This window comes from Phoenix dactylifera, unplaced genomic scaffold (assembly GCF_009389715.1).
Source record: "Phoenix dactylifera cultivar Barhee BC4 unplaced genomic scaffold, palm_55x_up_171113_PBpolish2nd_filt_p 000343F, whole genome shotgun sequence".
NCBI classification, from domain to species: domain Eukaryota; kingdom Viridiplantae; phylum Streptophyta; class Magnoliopsida; order Arecales; family Arecaceae; genus Phoenix; species Phoenix dactylifera.
In genome coordinates, this window is record NW_024067803.1 from 351,902 (window position 1) to 365,116 (window position 13,215).

General features: G+C 39.4%; 1 protein-coding gene across 2 annotated transcripts; it reads left to right on the forward strand.

The window, feature by feature from the left end:
- Positions 1-341: 341 nt before the first annotated feature.
- LOC120105698 (ATP-dependent RNA helicase DEAH13-like) lies at positions 342-11,993 on the forward strand. Of its 2 annotated transcripts, none has more exons than XM_039118380.1 (12): positions 342-596; positions 693-801; positions 941-1,013; positions 1,127-1,201; positions 1,301-1,350; positions 1,515-1,575; positions 1,695-2,105; positions 3,863-4,108; positions 4,236-4,466; positions 8,395-8,508; positions 8,592-9,776; positions 9,880-11,993. In XM_039118380.1, the coding sequence occupies exons 2-12, from the start codon at positions 701-703 to the stop codon at positions 11,341-11,343; spliced, it is 4,011 nt and encodes a 1,336-aa protein (XP_038974308.1). In that variant the 5' UTR covers positions 342-596; positions 693-700; the 3' UTR covers positions 11,344-11,993. The 2 variants fall into 2 exon arrangements, with proteins under 2 accessions (XP_038974308.1, XP_038974309.1); XM_039118381.1 differs by having other exon boundaries at positions 342-533.
- Positions 11,994-13,215: the final 1,222 nt, after the last annotated feature.

Genomic DNA, 13,215 nt, shown 5'->3' on the forward strand with positions numbered 1-13,215 from the left:
TAAAACCCACACAATTATCGTTAGTACTGATCTAATATTCCCAAACTGCTGACTAGGTGAAAACCTTAGCCAGTAAATTACAATGTTTATTTTATTGTCCTGGTGACGGTAGGCCCCCTCCACGGAGGAGTCCTTCCAAAAATTGGCGGGCGAAGCACCACCTAAAGTAGGGGTGGGCGTCGCTCGCCCTTAGTGAGTGTGTTCGCTTTCGTTGGGTGTCGGCACGACCCGCCGTCTCTATACGATCATTGACGTGTCGCCTTCAACCCCCGACAGGACGGGTTAGCTTAAAAGGGCTCCCTGCCATTCCTACTTATAGCCGTTCCTCCAGCTTCTCTAAACGTTTCGTAGCCGATGTGGGACTAATCCAACGCCACATCTTTCCTTCGTGCTTTTTTTTTCCCTCTTCTTTCGCCGCCCCTCTTCCAAAACCTAGGGTTTAGGGGTTTTGGAACCTGCCGTCCTCACGATCGGAATTCGAGCAAAAGCCCGCGTAAAGAGGAAGAGAAATCATCGTATAAGTTGTTCTTGCTGTCCGTTCTCTCTTTTACTGGCAAAATAAGCCCTATTTTTACTCTGCAAATTATTTGATTCAGGTCATCTTGTTTACGTGAAGTAGATTCTAGGTTTTGTTTTGTCCTTTTTCTTTTTTTTTCGATTAAGGATCGCTGGAAAGTGGGCTTTTCGTGCAGATTTTGGAATGACGTGGGAGAGAATGAGGTCGAATTCTAATGATCATGATCAGTCTTCGGGTGAGACCGTTCAGTTGCTCGGGACGGAAGTAACTCAAGATGGTTTGAAGTAAGTTTTGTTCTTGAGGACTTTGGTTTGAGAATTATATTGGTACCGAGTGGTTCTTCGAATAATGAATTTCAGAAGCTTTTGCAGATTGTTAAGGTTTTCATTGATGCGACTTGTGTGTTTTGTTTTGCTATTGTAGTTCCAGTGCAGATGGAAGCAATGCGATTCTTTTGCCTGAAAAGAAAAAGAGCAACTCGAAAGACAAAGGCAAGGTACGGAACATGCTAATCGAGTGTTTAAGAAGAATTATACGTATTTTTGTGGAAAATTTTCTAATTGGGTGGTGGTAGGATTGCCTCTAAAAGCTCTTGCATCTCTTGTTAAGGCTTCTAAGAAGAATAAGAACAAGGAAGTTCCAGTTTTGAGCAAAAGCAAACAGAGGAAATTAAAAAAGTTGGAGGTAACTTTTTGGTGTGTTATGAATTTGTTCCTCTCTTTTTTCTGAATACCTATTCTTGTTGGTTTATTTTGTTTTTTGATTCTTTTTCTATATGTCCAGGAGGAGAAGCAAAAGAAGCTGCTGCAAGCTAGAAGTATTAAGATTCTAGAGTATGCTAATTTCCTTATAGTGAAACTGTTGATGAAGCTTTAAAATGAATGACAAGTTTTCATCTTTTCTTTTTTAAAAAAAAAAAATTTTGGTGGTGTTTTTATTACATTTGCTGTGATAACTTGTTTCTGATACCTCTCAATGATTCTCTGCTCTGCTGCAGGAAATGCAAGATATGGGATGGTGCGTATTCTCTTCTACATTCTTCAGGCACTATTGGTCAAGTATGTAATATTCAATTAATAATACTTAAATTGGTTTTGACTTGGGAAATAATTTTACGCAATTAGGTTATGACTTGGCTTTAAAACTTAGTTTGTTGCATTGATTAATTGTGATGTAGGCTGAGACTATGAAGGAAAAACGCAGACGAGCTGTCCAACTTTCTAAGGCTGGCATAGATGTGCCTGAGGACATTTCACCATTTAAGAAGAACGGTCAGAATGTTTTTGATGAGAATGAAGTCACTGGGAAGCTCAATCACCAAAAAAGCGATCCAGAAAATGTTTGTTGTGATAATAGTGTTCTGCCTGCAGAATGTAAGGAAAGATATGATGGCAAACATAGCAAGTCTGTTGAAATCCATCCAACAGCAACGAACAAGAGTCAGGCGGTTGTGGATATTGGAACAGATGTGGTGCCACCGACCATGGTAGTTCCAGATAAGGAGATCAGTACATGCAGTCTAGAAGAGCAGAAACATTCAGCATTCATTTCGAGTAGTTGTGATAGAGGACACGAGACTGATTCAAAGGTATGTTTCAAGACTTATTAAACAACTAATGGTATCTTATTATTCTCATACCTTTCATAAAGTTAAATCTACCATCCTTTTAATGTGTTTTATTTTTATTTTATTTTGTAACATTATCAGTGTATGCCATTTATAGTATTTCTTGTGCCTTTTGAAGGAGCTATGTTTTATTACTTCTCCCAACTCTGTGTTTGTCAATGTCTTTCTTTCACTCCAAAGTGTTTGTCTAAGTCAATTTGTTGTTTTCAATCTTCATCTTTGAATGACAACTCTTTTTTCTTGCCAATGAAGGATCTTTGACTGCTCATTGCATCAAAATCTGAATACGCCAGATCACCATGGCAGATTCATTTACGACATTTGCCTTATACTCATCCCCTTTTCCTAGCCTGATACTCTTCATATAACAAAGTCTTTCTTAAAGTCCCATAATATTTCCTTGGAGATTTAATGCTATTGAATGCTTGTCTAGAACTCCGGGTGCACATTTCTACTTCATAGATCAACTTTTATTTATTATACATTATATTATTTATTTATATATTCAAAAGCAATCTTTTCCCTTGAATAAGATATCTTATAACTTCTTAATCATCTCCATAGAACATTGACATCCAACCCTTCTCTAGCCTCATCAAACGACAATAAATTATTCACTTGTTATGCACAGGATAAACTTTCTTCAATATAAATCAAAGTTTGCCAAATTGGTACTAGGGCTCATGCCGGTCGGTGACCTATTCGGCAAGGTACAGGTTTGTATTGTGCTATTCTAGGGTGTACCAGAATAGGGAGAGGGATAAGGATAGGGAGAAGGGGACACAGAGAGGGGGAGAGGGAGGAAGAGTGAGTGGTGAGGGAGGGAGGAAGAGAGAAGGGCGGTCCACCATTTGGAGAGGGGGGAGAGGGAGCACCTCCACCCAAAGCCCTTCAACTGCTAGGTCCGCGATGCAGTCGAGAGAGAGAGAGAGAGAGAGAGAGAGAGAGAGAGAGAGAGAGCCGGGGGGGGGGGGAACCTTCTCGGCGGTGGCCGGCGTCAAAAGAAAGAGAGAGAGAAGCGGAGCTAGGGCATGAAGATGGTCCTTCGCCTCGAGAGAGGCCCGGGGGGGGGGGGACCTTCTCGGCGGTGGCCGGCGTCAAAAGAAAGAGAGAGAGAGAGAGAAGCGGAGCTAGGGCATGAAAATGGTCCTTCGCTTCGAGAGAGGCCCCCGGGGGGGGGGGGAGTTTTATAGCCGAACTAACCCACACGATTAAACCATCCTGGGTCGGCATTAGTTCGGTTCGGTATGGGCGGAACTGCCCGATTTGGGTCGGTTCGACAATCATTGATATAAATGCTTAAAGCATGCATAAAAGTTGTAATAGGTAATACTTTGAAGTTGATCTAGGTAAGACTTTGAAGTTGATCCTTGATGGAGGCTTGTTGGGTTTGAAAAAAAAAGATCGCAAACTTTATTGTTCTTGCATATACGTTGTAAGGATTTTTACCAAATTTTCTTGATTCTTCAAGCAATCCATTGATGTGTGATACCAACTTGATATGAATTCTGACCAAGACCAAACACTTTTTTAGCACCATTTATGCTTTGTTAAAGTAATTTCAGATGAATTTTTCTCTGGGTACCGTTGTGAGTGTTATCATTAATGACACATCAATCTAATTCTGAAGCTAGACTACATGCAAAAGGATATTGCTTCTGCAGATAATCTCTGTATTGATTTTTAGCTGATGAGGTTGCTTCTTTCTGCCCTTCCAGGGAAAAGAGGCAGATGATTCAAAAGTAACTTATCAAAACATGAAGGTTCCCCCAGACTTCATGGACCAAGAGCATGTGAATGCTCCTATTGTAGTGCATGTATCCAGGCCTTTGGAGGTTGAGGAGAAGAGGAAAGATCTTCCCATAATTATGATGGAACAGGAGATAATGGAAGCTATCAATGAGAATTCTATTGTAATATTATGTGGAGAAACAGGATGCGGTAAAACTACCCAGGTTCCACAGGTATGCTCCTACTAGATACCTCTTACACTTAAATTGCGGCAATATCACTTCACTAATTTCTGTGGCAATATCATTTCACTAAATTCTGTTTTTATTTATTGATCTCTGTTTTAATGGCATGCTGCAGTTCTTATATGAAGCTGGCTTTGGGTCAAGTGATCATAGTGACAGAAAAGGAATCATTGGTGTTACCCAACCACGGCGTGTAGCTGTTCTGGCCACTGCCAAGAGAGTGTCCTTTGAATTAGGACTCCATCTTGGAAAAGAGGTTGGTTTTCAAGTTAGGCATGACAAAATGATAGGAGATAGCTGCTCCATCAAGTTTATGACTGATGGCATTTTGCTTCGAGAAGTCCAGGTTGCGTACTGAAACTCCAACTTATGCATACTTAATTTTCTATGAAATTAAGTTGTTCGTCACCAGTGTAATCCTTGACTGATGTTATAGTGTCTCCAACTGTAATACCAAAATGTAAATCTTTAGGATGAGATTAAGAATGTGATCAGCTGTTCTGCAGCAATCAGATTTTTTTATTGCTGTGTAAAGGGAAGAAAACATTGGAGAAAAGGAAAAACAATTATTTATTATGTAGTATGCAATAGAAGTTAAAAAGAGAGAGAGAGACGGAGGGAAGAAAAGTGGGAGAGAGAAATGAGAGTAATGAGAGAGGGAGACCATGATGTTTGCATACAACCAAGCATTCTCATTATCTTTATGAATATTAGGGCAACCAATTCAAGGTCTATTGGTCAAACAAAATGTCCCTAGAGTAGGTACTACTAATAGTTTTGTTATATTGAAGGGGAGCATGTTTTAAAGGTGAAAAACATTATTATTAGTCTGATTACATATGCAGCCAGAAATATGCTTCAGTAAACACAAATTACATCTGTTCCATGGATTAGGAGCCACTTGTACCAATCTTTACTGGCTGTAAGTGCCATTACTGACAGGGAACCAGTGCTCTGCACCTGCTGTTACTGCATAGTATACCAAGCTGAGCTTAACAGTGTGAAAACAGTCTTTTTTTTTTTTAATGTGTCTGTATGTGAATCAGTTTGACACTTGTGTGTAGGCATGGAATGTGTGAAGACAACCCCTTTCTTTTGTAAATCAGCATGACAGTTGTCTCCTAGCATGTTATGTGCCATTGCACATACTATGTCGGCCAGTGGTCGGCACTGTATGGGCACCAATTTGAAAAATCCTTGATCCATTCAAAAATCACGTCAATAGGTATAACTTGTTAGCGGTAGTTATTTTGAATTTTTGATATTCCATTGTCTATTAATCTCCTAACTTGAAATGCCACTTTGGAAAGATGATGTCTACTTCATATCTTCGTGGATTCATAATGTTGCAGTATAAGGTGCAGCCAATAAGTATTATAACCAACTAGACCATGCCAAGCATCCCAGAAGTCAGTGGATTTGCGGGCAAAGACTTCAACAACCACGAATTTGTTGGCTGCTGCGAAGCTTAGTATGGTCCAGCTGATCATAGTACCTGCTAGTTGCATCTTGTGCTGCATCACATTATTTCCACTCGCTTTAGCATATATTTCTCTAGATTTTTAATGCTAGACATATGTGTTTATTAAAACTGTACAGGTGCCATAATATATAACTTCTTGCAATCAATAATAACATTGCTATATATTGTTGAACATCTTATTCATTGTTATCGTTTATACAAGCCTGTCTTCCATCCATTCCTAGGTGGGAGCACCAAAAATTTGGGGTTGATTTGAACCTATTTTTAAGATTGGCTTGAGCTCATAGCTGCTAGAGTTGGCTTGTGTTTTTAGGATTTTTCTGGGCATTGATAATTTAATCTGAGATACTTTCCTCTTTGTAGCTGAAATTTATTTATCCCATTTGTATGTTTAGTCAGACCATGTCTTAACCTTGGTCAACTTGGCTTAATTGAATAGAGGGACGGCTTGACCTCAGAGCAATAAAAATCAACTCAAAAGCCCATGGCCTTCTTATTATACAAATGGCAAAAAAGTATCAGGAATATACTTGTAATGGAAACGTATATACGAGATATTATTTCTGCTCTCTCTCTATATATATGCATAACTACTTGCATATAAATGTGTCTTTATGTAGTTATGCTAGAGTTGTAGTAGGTTGTCTAGAATCCTGTTAGTGCAAAATAAATGATGGGCCATTGAAATTCAGACATCATGTTGTTCAGCATGATCTATAATATTTAGAAATGCCTTGAATGAAAATCAAATGTATCGGAGGTTTCCTACCTAGGGATCATCTGGTCATAAAAATGAAAGCTACCTATTGATCTTGGAAAAAAGAAGGAAAAGAAGAGCTTGGTGGTCATAAACAAATTAAAGATTTGAAGTATTTAACATGATCAACATATCTTAGGACAAATTTGAACCAGAATGAAGTGTATTTAAACCAAGGATGAAGTATCACATGTTGGAGTGCTGGCCTGGCACTAGCATGGTGCATACTATGTCGTGCGATGCTAGTGCTTGGCATGCATTGGTGTTGTAGCATGCCAGGTACAAGCTTGTAGTTGATACTGTGCCAATGGCACATGCCAGGGAGGCATTGTGACAGTATATATGTCTTGTCATGCTATGCCAGGCCAATCACACTTAATCCATGACTGAAACATATACATGAGTTAATCTAGTATCCTTTTGTCCAATTGCCACAGTCCTACCAATATTCAATCAATAGAGGGCCTTTAAAGGTGCTGGTAATGATTTATAATACTAAAATTATACTATTTAAAATATTTATATAAATACAGTTGTGTTTTGGAGGTCTTTCCTATGCATGAAGTTAGCACAAAATGGACGATATCAATGTTGTAAGGTAATTCTAAAAAGAGTCCAATCAGTGATCATGATCTATACATCTTAAAATACATACAAACCAAAAATGTAATTTATCTGGATGCTTGTAAATGAAAGACCAAATCTAAACATTATACCATGTCGTTAAAGTTATTGTTTTTTAGGACCACTTGATGTATGAGTGAAAAATCTCCAAAGCGTTTCATTTTTGGGTTTCTAAGCTTTTTAGATGGTGCACTTTATGTTCAACTGGATGGGTTTTGCTTCAATTTGCACAGATGTGTAAAAAAATTGTGGGGCTGTTGGAGAATGATTAGAAAAAAAAATTGTGGGATCGGTAATGTGCATATGGTCATGCATGCTTCAGGTTAATTCAAAAGTTAAGGATCCTTGAGGTGGAAAAGATAACATTCACCTGTGATGTGAACCGCGAAAATTTTCTTTGCAGTATAGTGTAGTGTTTGGTGATTGAGTGGTAACCACAAGGTCCTGAGCTGAATAAATTTCCCACAAGACGAGATGTTTAATGTTATGCGCATGTTTGATGAATTTGAAGGTGACCAAGTGACTTTTTTTCGCGCAAAGTAGTGAATACTAATAGTATACTACAACAGGTAGCATTTTACAAAGATGAGAGCCAGTTTAACAATAAAGACGACAGTAGAATTGGTATCAATACAATTGTGTTATTCTAGAAATAAAACATGGAGTCTATTTAGGGTTGCTTACAGATAGGTGGTTCTGCCTTATGGGACCAACTAGATGTGGAGAAAAAGATTAAATGAGGTACAGTTTAGGAAGGTTGCTTTTGAAGTGGGAGGTGTCAATTGAATTTCTGCAAGCGTGTAAAGCACTGCTATATTGATTGATCACCATGGAAGGGGCAAACATACGAACTGATTATCAGCCCATTAGCTTAATTAATTGTATTTGTTGTATTTGGGTTGGCCTGTTGGCCCTTCCTTAGCTCAAGGGGAAAAAAAAGTATTCGTTGTATTGATGGATTTTTAGCTAAGATGTTGAAGTTGATTTTATTTTGTGTCATTATCTTCCAGTTTCTGGTAATCATACAAGTTGTCTGTGTGCTTGCATGTCAGACACACACACACAGAGCTGGATTTAGTTACTCAGACACCATTAGATAGTGCTGGAGATTGTGTATTTGTAATATACAATCATTCTTATTTCCTCTGAGTAATAGAAAAAGTGGGAGAAGGTGCTTTTGGGTTGGCTACAAGTGCATGATTTCTTGTTGATTAGTTACCAGTATCCTTGAATTAGAACGTGCCTTGACTGATGCAATGTTTTAGATGCTGGAGTCGGTCATGTGACTTGATGGTACTATACAATTATGTATGCTAAATTTTGTCTTTTAGATATTAGTTCATTCCTATTAACTTTCTAGTGAGTCATCATTTTCCATTTACAATACCAGTTGATTGGCCTGTTGTGCAGAGTGATTTTTTACTAAAGAAATACTCTGTAATTATTCTGGATGAGGCTCATGAGAGGAGCTTGAACACGGATATACTCATCGGAATGCTTTCTCGAATTATAAAGCTTCGCCAGGTTAGAATTATATTTAAACTTCCTCACTTCTGTTCATCTATGCCAAATAACTATTGTGTTAATTTTTATGAATGCACTGGCAGAAATTATATGCAGAGCAGCAGGAGAAAATGCTTTCAGGAGGAAAAATCAGTCCTGAAAATATGATCACTCAATTAAAGCTTATACTTATGAGTGCTACCTTGCGAGTTGAGGACTTCATCTCAAACAGGAAATTATTTCATGAACCCCCACCTGTTTTAGAGGTTCCTGTCAGACAATTCCCTGTGACAGTTCACTTTTCAAAGATGACACAAGAAGATTATTTAGGACAAGCTTATAAAAAGGTCATGTCAATTCACAAGAGACTTCCACCAGGTGGCATACTTGTATTTGTCACTGGACAAAGGGAAGTGGAGTTCTTGTGTAAAAAGTTGCAAAGAGCATCAGAACAATTAAAAGAAAAAAATTCTATGAGGAAGACAGACAACGAAATCACTGCAAGCTCAGATCTGGATATGAAGGAAATCAATGAAGCATTTGAGATTGGAAGCAATTCACTAGACCAACAAACTGACAGGTTTAGCTCCTATGAGGAGGATGGAAACAATCCAGATATGCATTCTGATTTATCTGATGCAGAATCAGAGAGTGAGCTGGAAGTTGATAGTGGAGATGAAGATTCTGTCAAGTCTGAAGCCCCAGAGAAGACTGGTTTGGTGTTAGATTTTCTGAATGATGTTGAAAGCCTTTCTTCTTTGAAGGCTTCATTTGAGGCTTTAGCTGGAAATTTATCCAACCAAGATTGCAAAGAGAAACCAAGTCTTCCTGATGCTCCTAGTTTAGAAAAAAGTATGGAAGTTGCTACTAGTTCTGCTGGTGCATTATATGTTTTGCCCTTATATGCGATGCTCCCTGCTTCTGCACAGCTCCGTGTATTTGAAGAGGTTCCTGAAGGAGATCGGCTGGTTGTTGTTGCTACTAATGTGGCCGAGACTTCTTTGACCATCCCAGGCATAAAATATGTGGTTGACACTGGCAAAGAAAAGGTCAAGACCTATAATTACACCAATGGGATGGCAGCATTTGAAGTCCAGTGGATAAGCAAGGCATCAGCTGCTCAGCGTGCTGGAAGAGCTGGAAGAACTGGACCTGGCCACTGTTACCGCCTCTATTCATCTGCTGCCTTTAGTAAAGATGATTTGTTTCCTGATTTTTCCTGTCCTGAGATATCCAAGATTCCTGTAGATGGTGTTGTCCTCCTCATGAAGTTCATGGGCATCGATAAGGTTTCAAAAGCACAATACTTTGCCACCTGTTTTTCTTGTTCCTTTGTCCTTTTTTTTGAATGTTTGTTTTTCTAAATTTCTCTGTTTCCTTATGTGTTCTAAGGTTGCAAATTTCCCGTTTCCATCACCTCCCGAGACCAAAGCTTTGGTGGAAGCTGAACTTTGCTTAAAGGCTCTTGAGGCACTTGACAGCCAAGGAAGACTTACACCCATGGGGAGGGCGATGGCACAGTACCCTATGAGTCCTCGTCATTCCCGCATGCTTCTGACAGTTATCCAAATCATGAGGAATCAGCAAGGCTATGCCAGAGCAAATTTTGTGCTAGGATATGCTGTTGCTGCTGCATCAGCTTTAAGCTTTCAAAATCCTTTCCTGATGCAGTTTGGGGAAAACCATGGGGACAATGATATTGATCAAGAAAAGTCTGATACCGAGAAAATGAAGGACCAGGAGGAAAAGCTGAGGCAGAAAAAGGTAAAAGCCATGGAGAGAGAGGCTCGTGCAAGATTTTGTAATCCCAGTAGTGATGCTTTAACTATTGCATATGCTTTGCAAATTTTTGAGCTTGCAGAAAACTCGGTGCAATTCTGCAAAGAAAACTCGCTTCACTTGAAAACAATGGAAGATCTGTCCAAGATGAGGAAACAGCTGCTACAGTTGATATTTTATCAGAGCAAGTTTTGTGAGGAATTTGCATGGAATCATGGAACTGCTGATGATGTGGAGCTCTCTTGGAGGATCCATTCTGATAAGCATCCCTTACTAATGAACGAAGAGGAGCTTTTAGGGCAGTCTATATGTGCTGGTTGGGCAGATAGAGTTGCAAAGCGTGTTCGTACTATTTCAGAATCATCAGAAAATGATGGAAGGGCTCGTGCTGTTCGCTATCAATCTTGTGCTTTGAAGGATACAGTGTTTCTCCACCGCTGGTCTTCTGTTTCTCGATCAGCACCAGAGTTTCTAGTTTACACTGAACTTCTTCAAACAAAGAGGCCATATATGCATGGAGTGACCAGTGTAAAGTCAGATTGGCTTGTCAAGTATGCTATCTCTCTTTGCACCTTCTCTGCACCACTTACAGACCCGAAACCTTATTACGAGCCTCTAAGTGACCAAGTCTTCTGCTGGGTCAGCCCTACTTTTGGGCGGCATAATTGGCAGCTCCCATTGCATAGATTACCTATCAAGAATGATATCCTTCGTGCGTCCGTATTTGCTTGTGCTTTGCTTGAAGGACAAGTATTGCCATGCCTAGGATCCTTTCAGAAGTTCTTGGCTGCACCACCATCTTGCTTATTGAGGCCTGAAGCATTGGGGCAAAGAAGGGTTGGGGATCTTCTCAGCAGGTTAAAGATTGGGTCAAGAATCATTGATAGCCGAGCTATGCTGAGAGATGCTTGGAGTCAAGATCCTCAGTTTTTGCATACCGAGATTAAACGCTGGTTCCAGGAGAGATTTCATTATCAGTTTGGAGATGTCTGGGAACAAATGCACCATGAGGTTCTTCTTGAGGGCTGTGAACTTTTTCCTAAAAGGGCAAAGAAAGGAAGGAAAAAGGTAAAATGATATGGAATTCCGTGAAATGTGGAATAAATGCCACATTTTTTGGTGCAGCTATTAATCTTCCACAATCTTGTGGGCTGTTGGGAAAGTCCATGGCATTCGCAGGCCAAGGCAGAAACAGCTGTCACAAGGTATGAGGTTGATACCTCCAGTTAAAGGATTACCATCAGGCTCGATCAAATCGGTGTATTCTCTTTGAACTTGCATTCCGCCAAACTTGCATCCTGTTGAGGGGTCATCTTGCATGCGGTTCCTCCTTGTTCTGGGTATGCACCAATCTCTTAATTTACCTATATTGAATTGGTACCACAAACAGGTATGAACCCATAGGCTTCAATCTATGAGTTCTCTGGGCTGTCTGGATTGGCCAGCCAAAATCTGAAGGTGCTCGAGGATGAACTTACATTTTTTATGAAGTTCGCGTACTGTAATGTTTTTAACCGACATTTGCTTTTATTTATGGTATTCTTTACCGAAAAAATTGTATAGCGATCTGGCCTCTAGAGGCTTTACTTGTGTTTCCTTTACGGGAGTGGTGTCTTGATGTAACTGTGGCCAGATGACAAAATGTACAATAGAAGAGGGGAAGCAGTAGGCATCACTACACTATAGCAAAATGAACACACATTTATTTATCTGTTTTCATTTCCATACATTGTATTTGTGAGCTTTCCTTCTTGAGTTATCACAGGAAGTGGACCACGCCTTGCTAATATAAGATGCTTGAACTCAGCTGATGAAGAAACAATAAATTGGAGTAGTAATTTTCTACCTACAGTGGCAGAAAGAATTCTTTAGGGGGAATGGCTGCAAGCAGGCACGGGTCTCCTGTGTCCTTTTCCAAGTTAATCTAAAGGGCAGCGGTTGATGCTGTGGCTTGCTTGCCGGTCGCATCCCTGCTTAGCAACCAGAATCTCTGAATTAGATTATTGGGTTATGCACGTGATATGCTGTACGGTACCCGTGATATGCTGTACGGTACCGGGCACAGTACTAGATGGTATTTGTATCAAAACCAGTGGCATACTATACTATGCTAGTGTGGTACCGGTATGGATCTGATACGGCGAATTTTAGTTATACATTTTTAAAAATATAGATCTAAGTAATGATGGTGTGGTTCGCATGCCAATGTTTTTGTTATTAAAAAAACTGTTACTTCTATGTATGTGGGTTTTAAGTGTATCAGCTTTTAGGAGAGTCCTTAATTTTAGCTGTAAGCATGGAAAAAGTGAAACTGGAATAGTGATTGTAGTTATTCCAAAAATCATTCCTGTTCTTGTTTGGCTAAAATTTTCCAAGCAATCCTAGCACCTAGGTGTTTTGGAAAAACCTTTAGGCCCTAGATGTTCTTCCCACCTAAAAAATAGAAGCATAAATGTAGGCTTCATCTAAAGAATAGTTTATAGCATCTTACCCTTCGAATGGTTAAGCATGGCATAAGCAGGTTTGATCAGGATAGCTTTTTCTTGGTTGCACTTGTTTTTTGAAAACTGTTAACACTTAAATCTACCTAGCTTTACACCTGCTTTTTTAGGAAAAGCCTCTGCTTGCTTTACTCCTGAACCAAGCACTGATGGCATGTTTTAAATGATCTTAACCTGGATTTTTATATAGCCTTCCCAATTTATCCTTAATATATGTAAAAAAGTATAAATCTAATTTTTTTCATAGAACAGGAAAAATTGAGGTACCCATGTGGGGCTTACCATCTTTACGAGCGGCTGTAATCCCTGCACGTCTATATTTGTTTCATGATGAGTAAAATGGTTAGAGAGATAAGCCAAAATGCCAAGATCTCAATAGTTGCTCAAATTATAGAGATTGGACGTGCTGAATAAGTAGGAATGGCAACAGGTCGGAAATAGGTTGGAT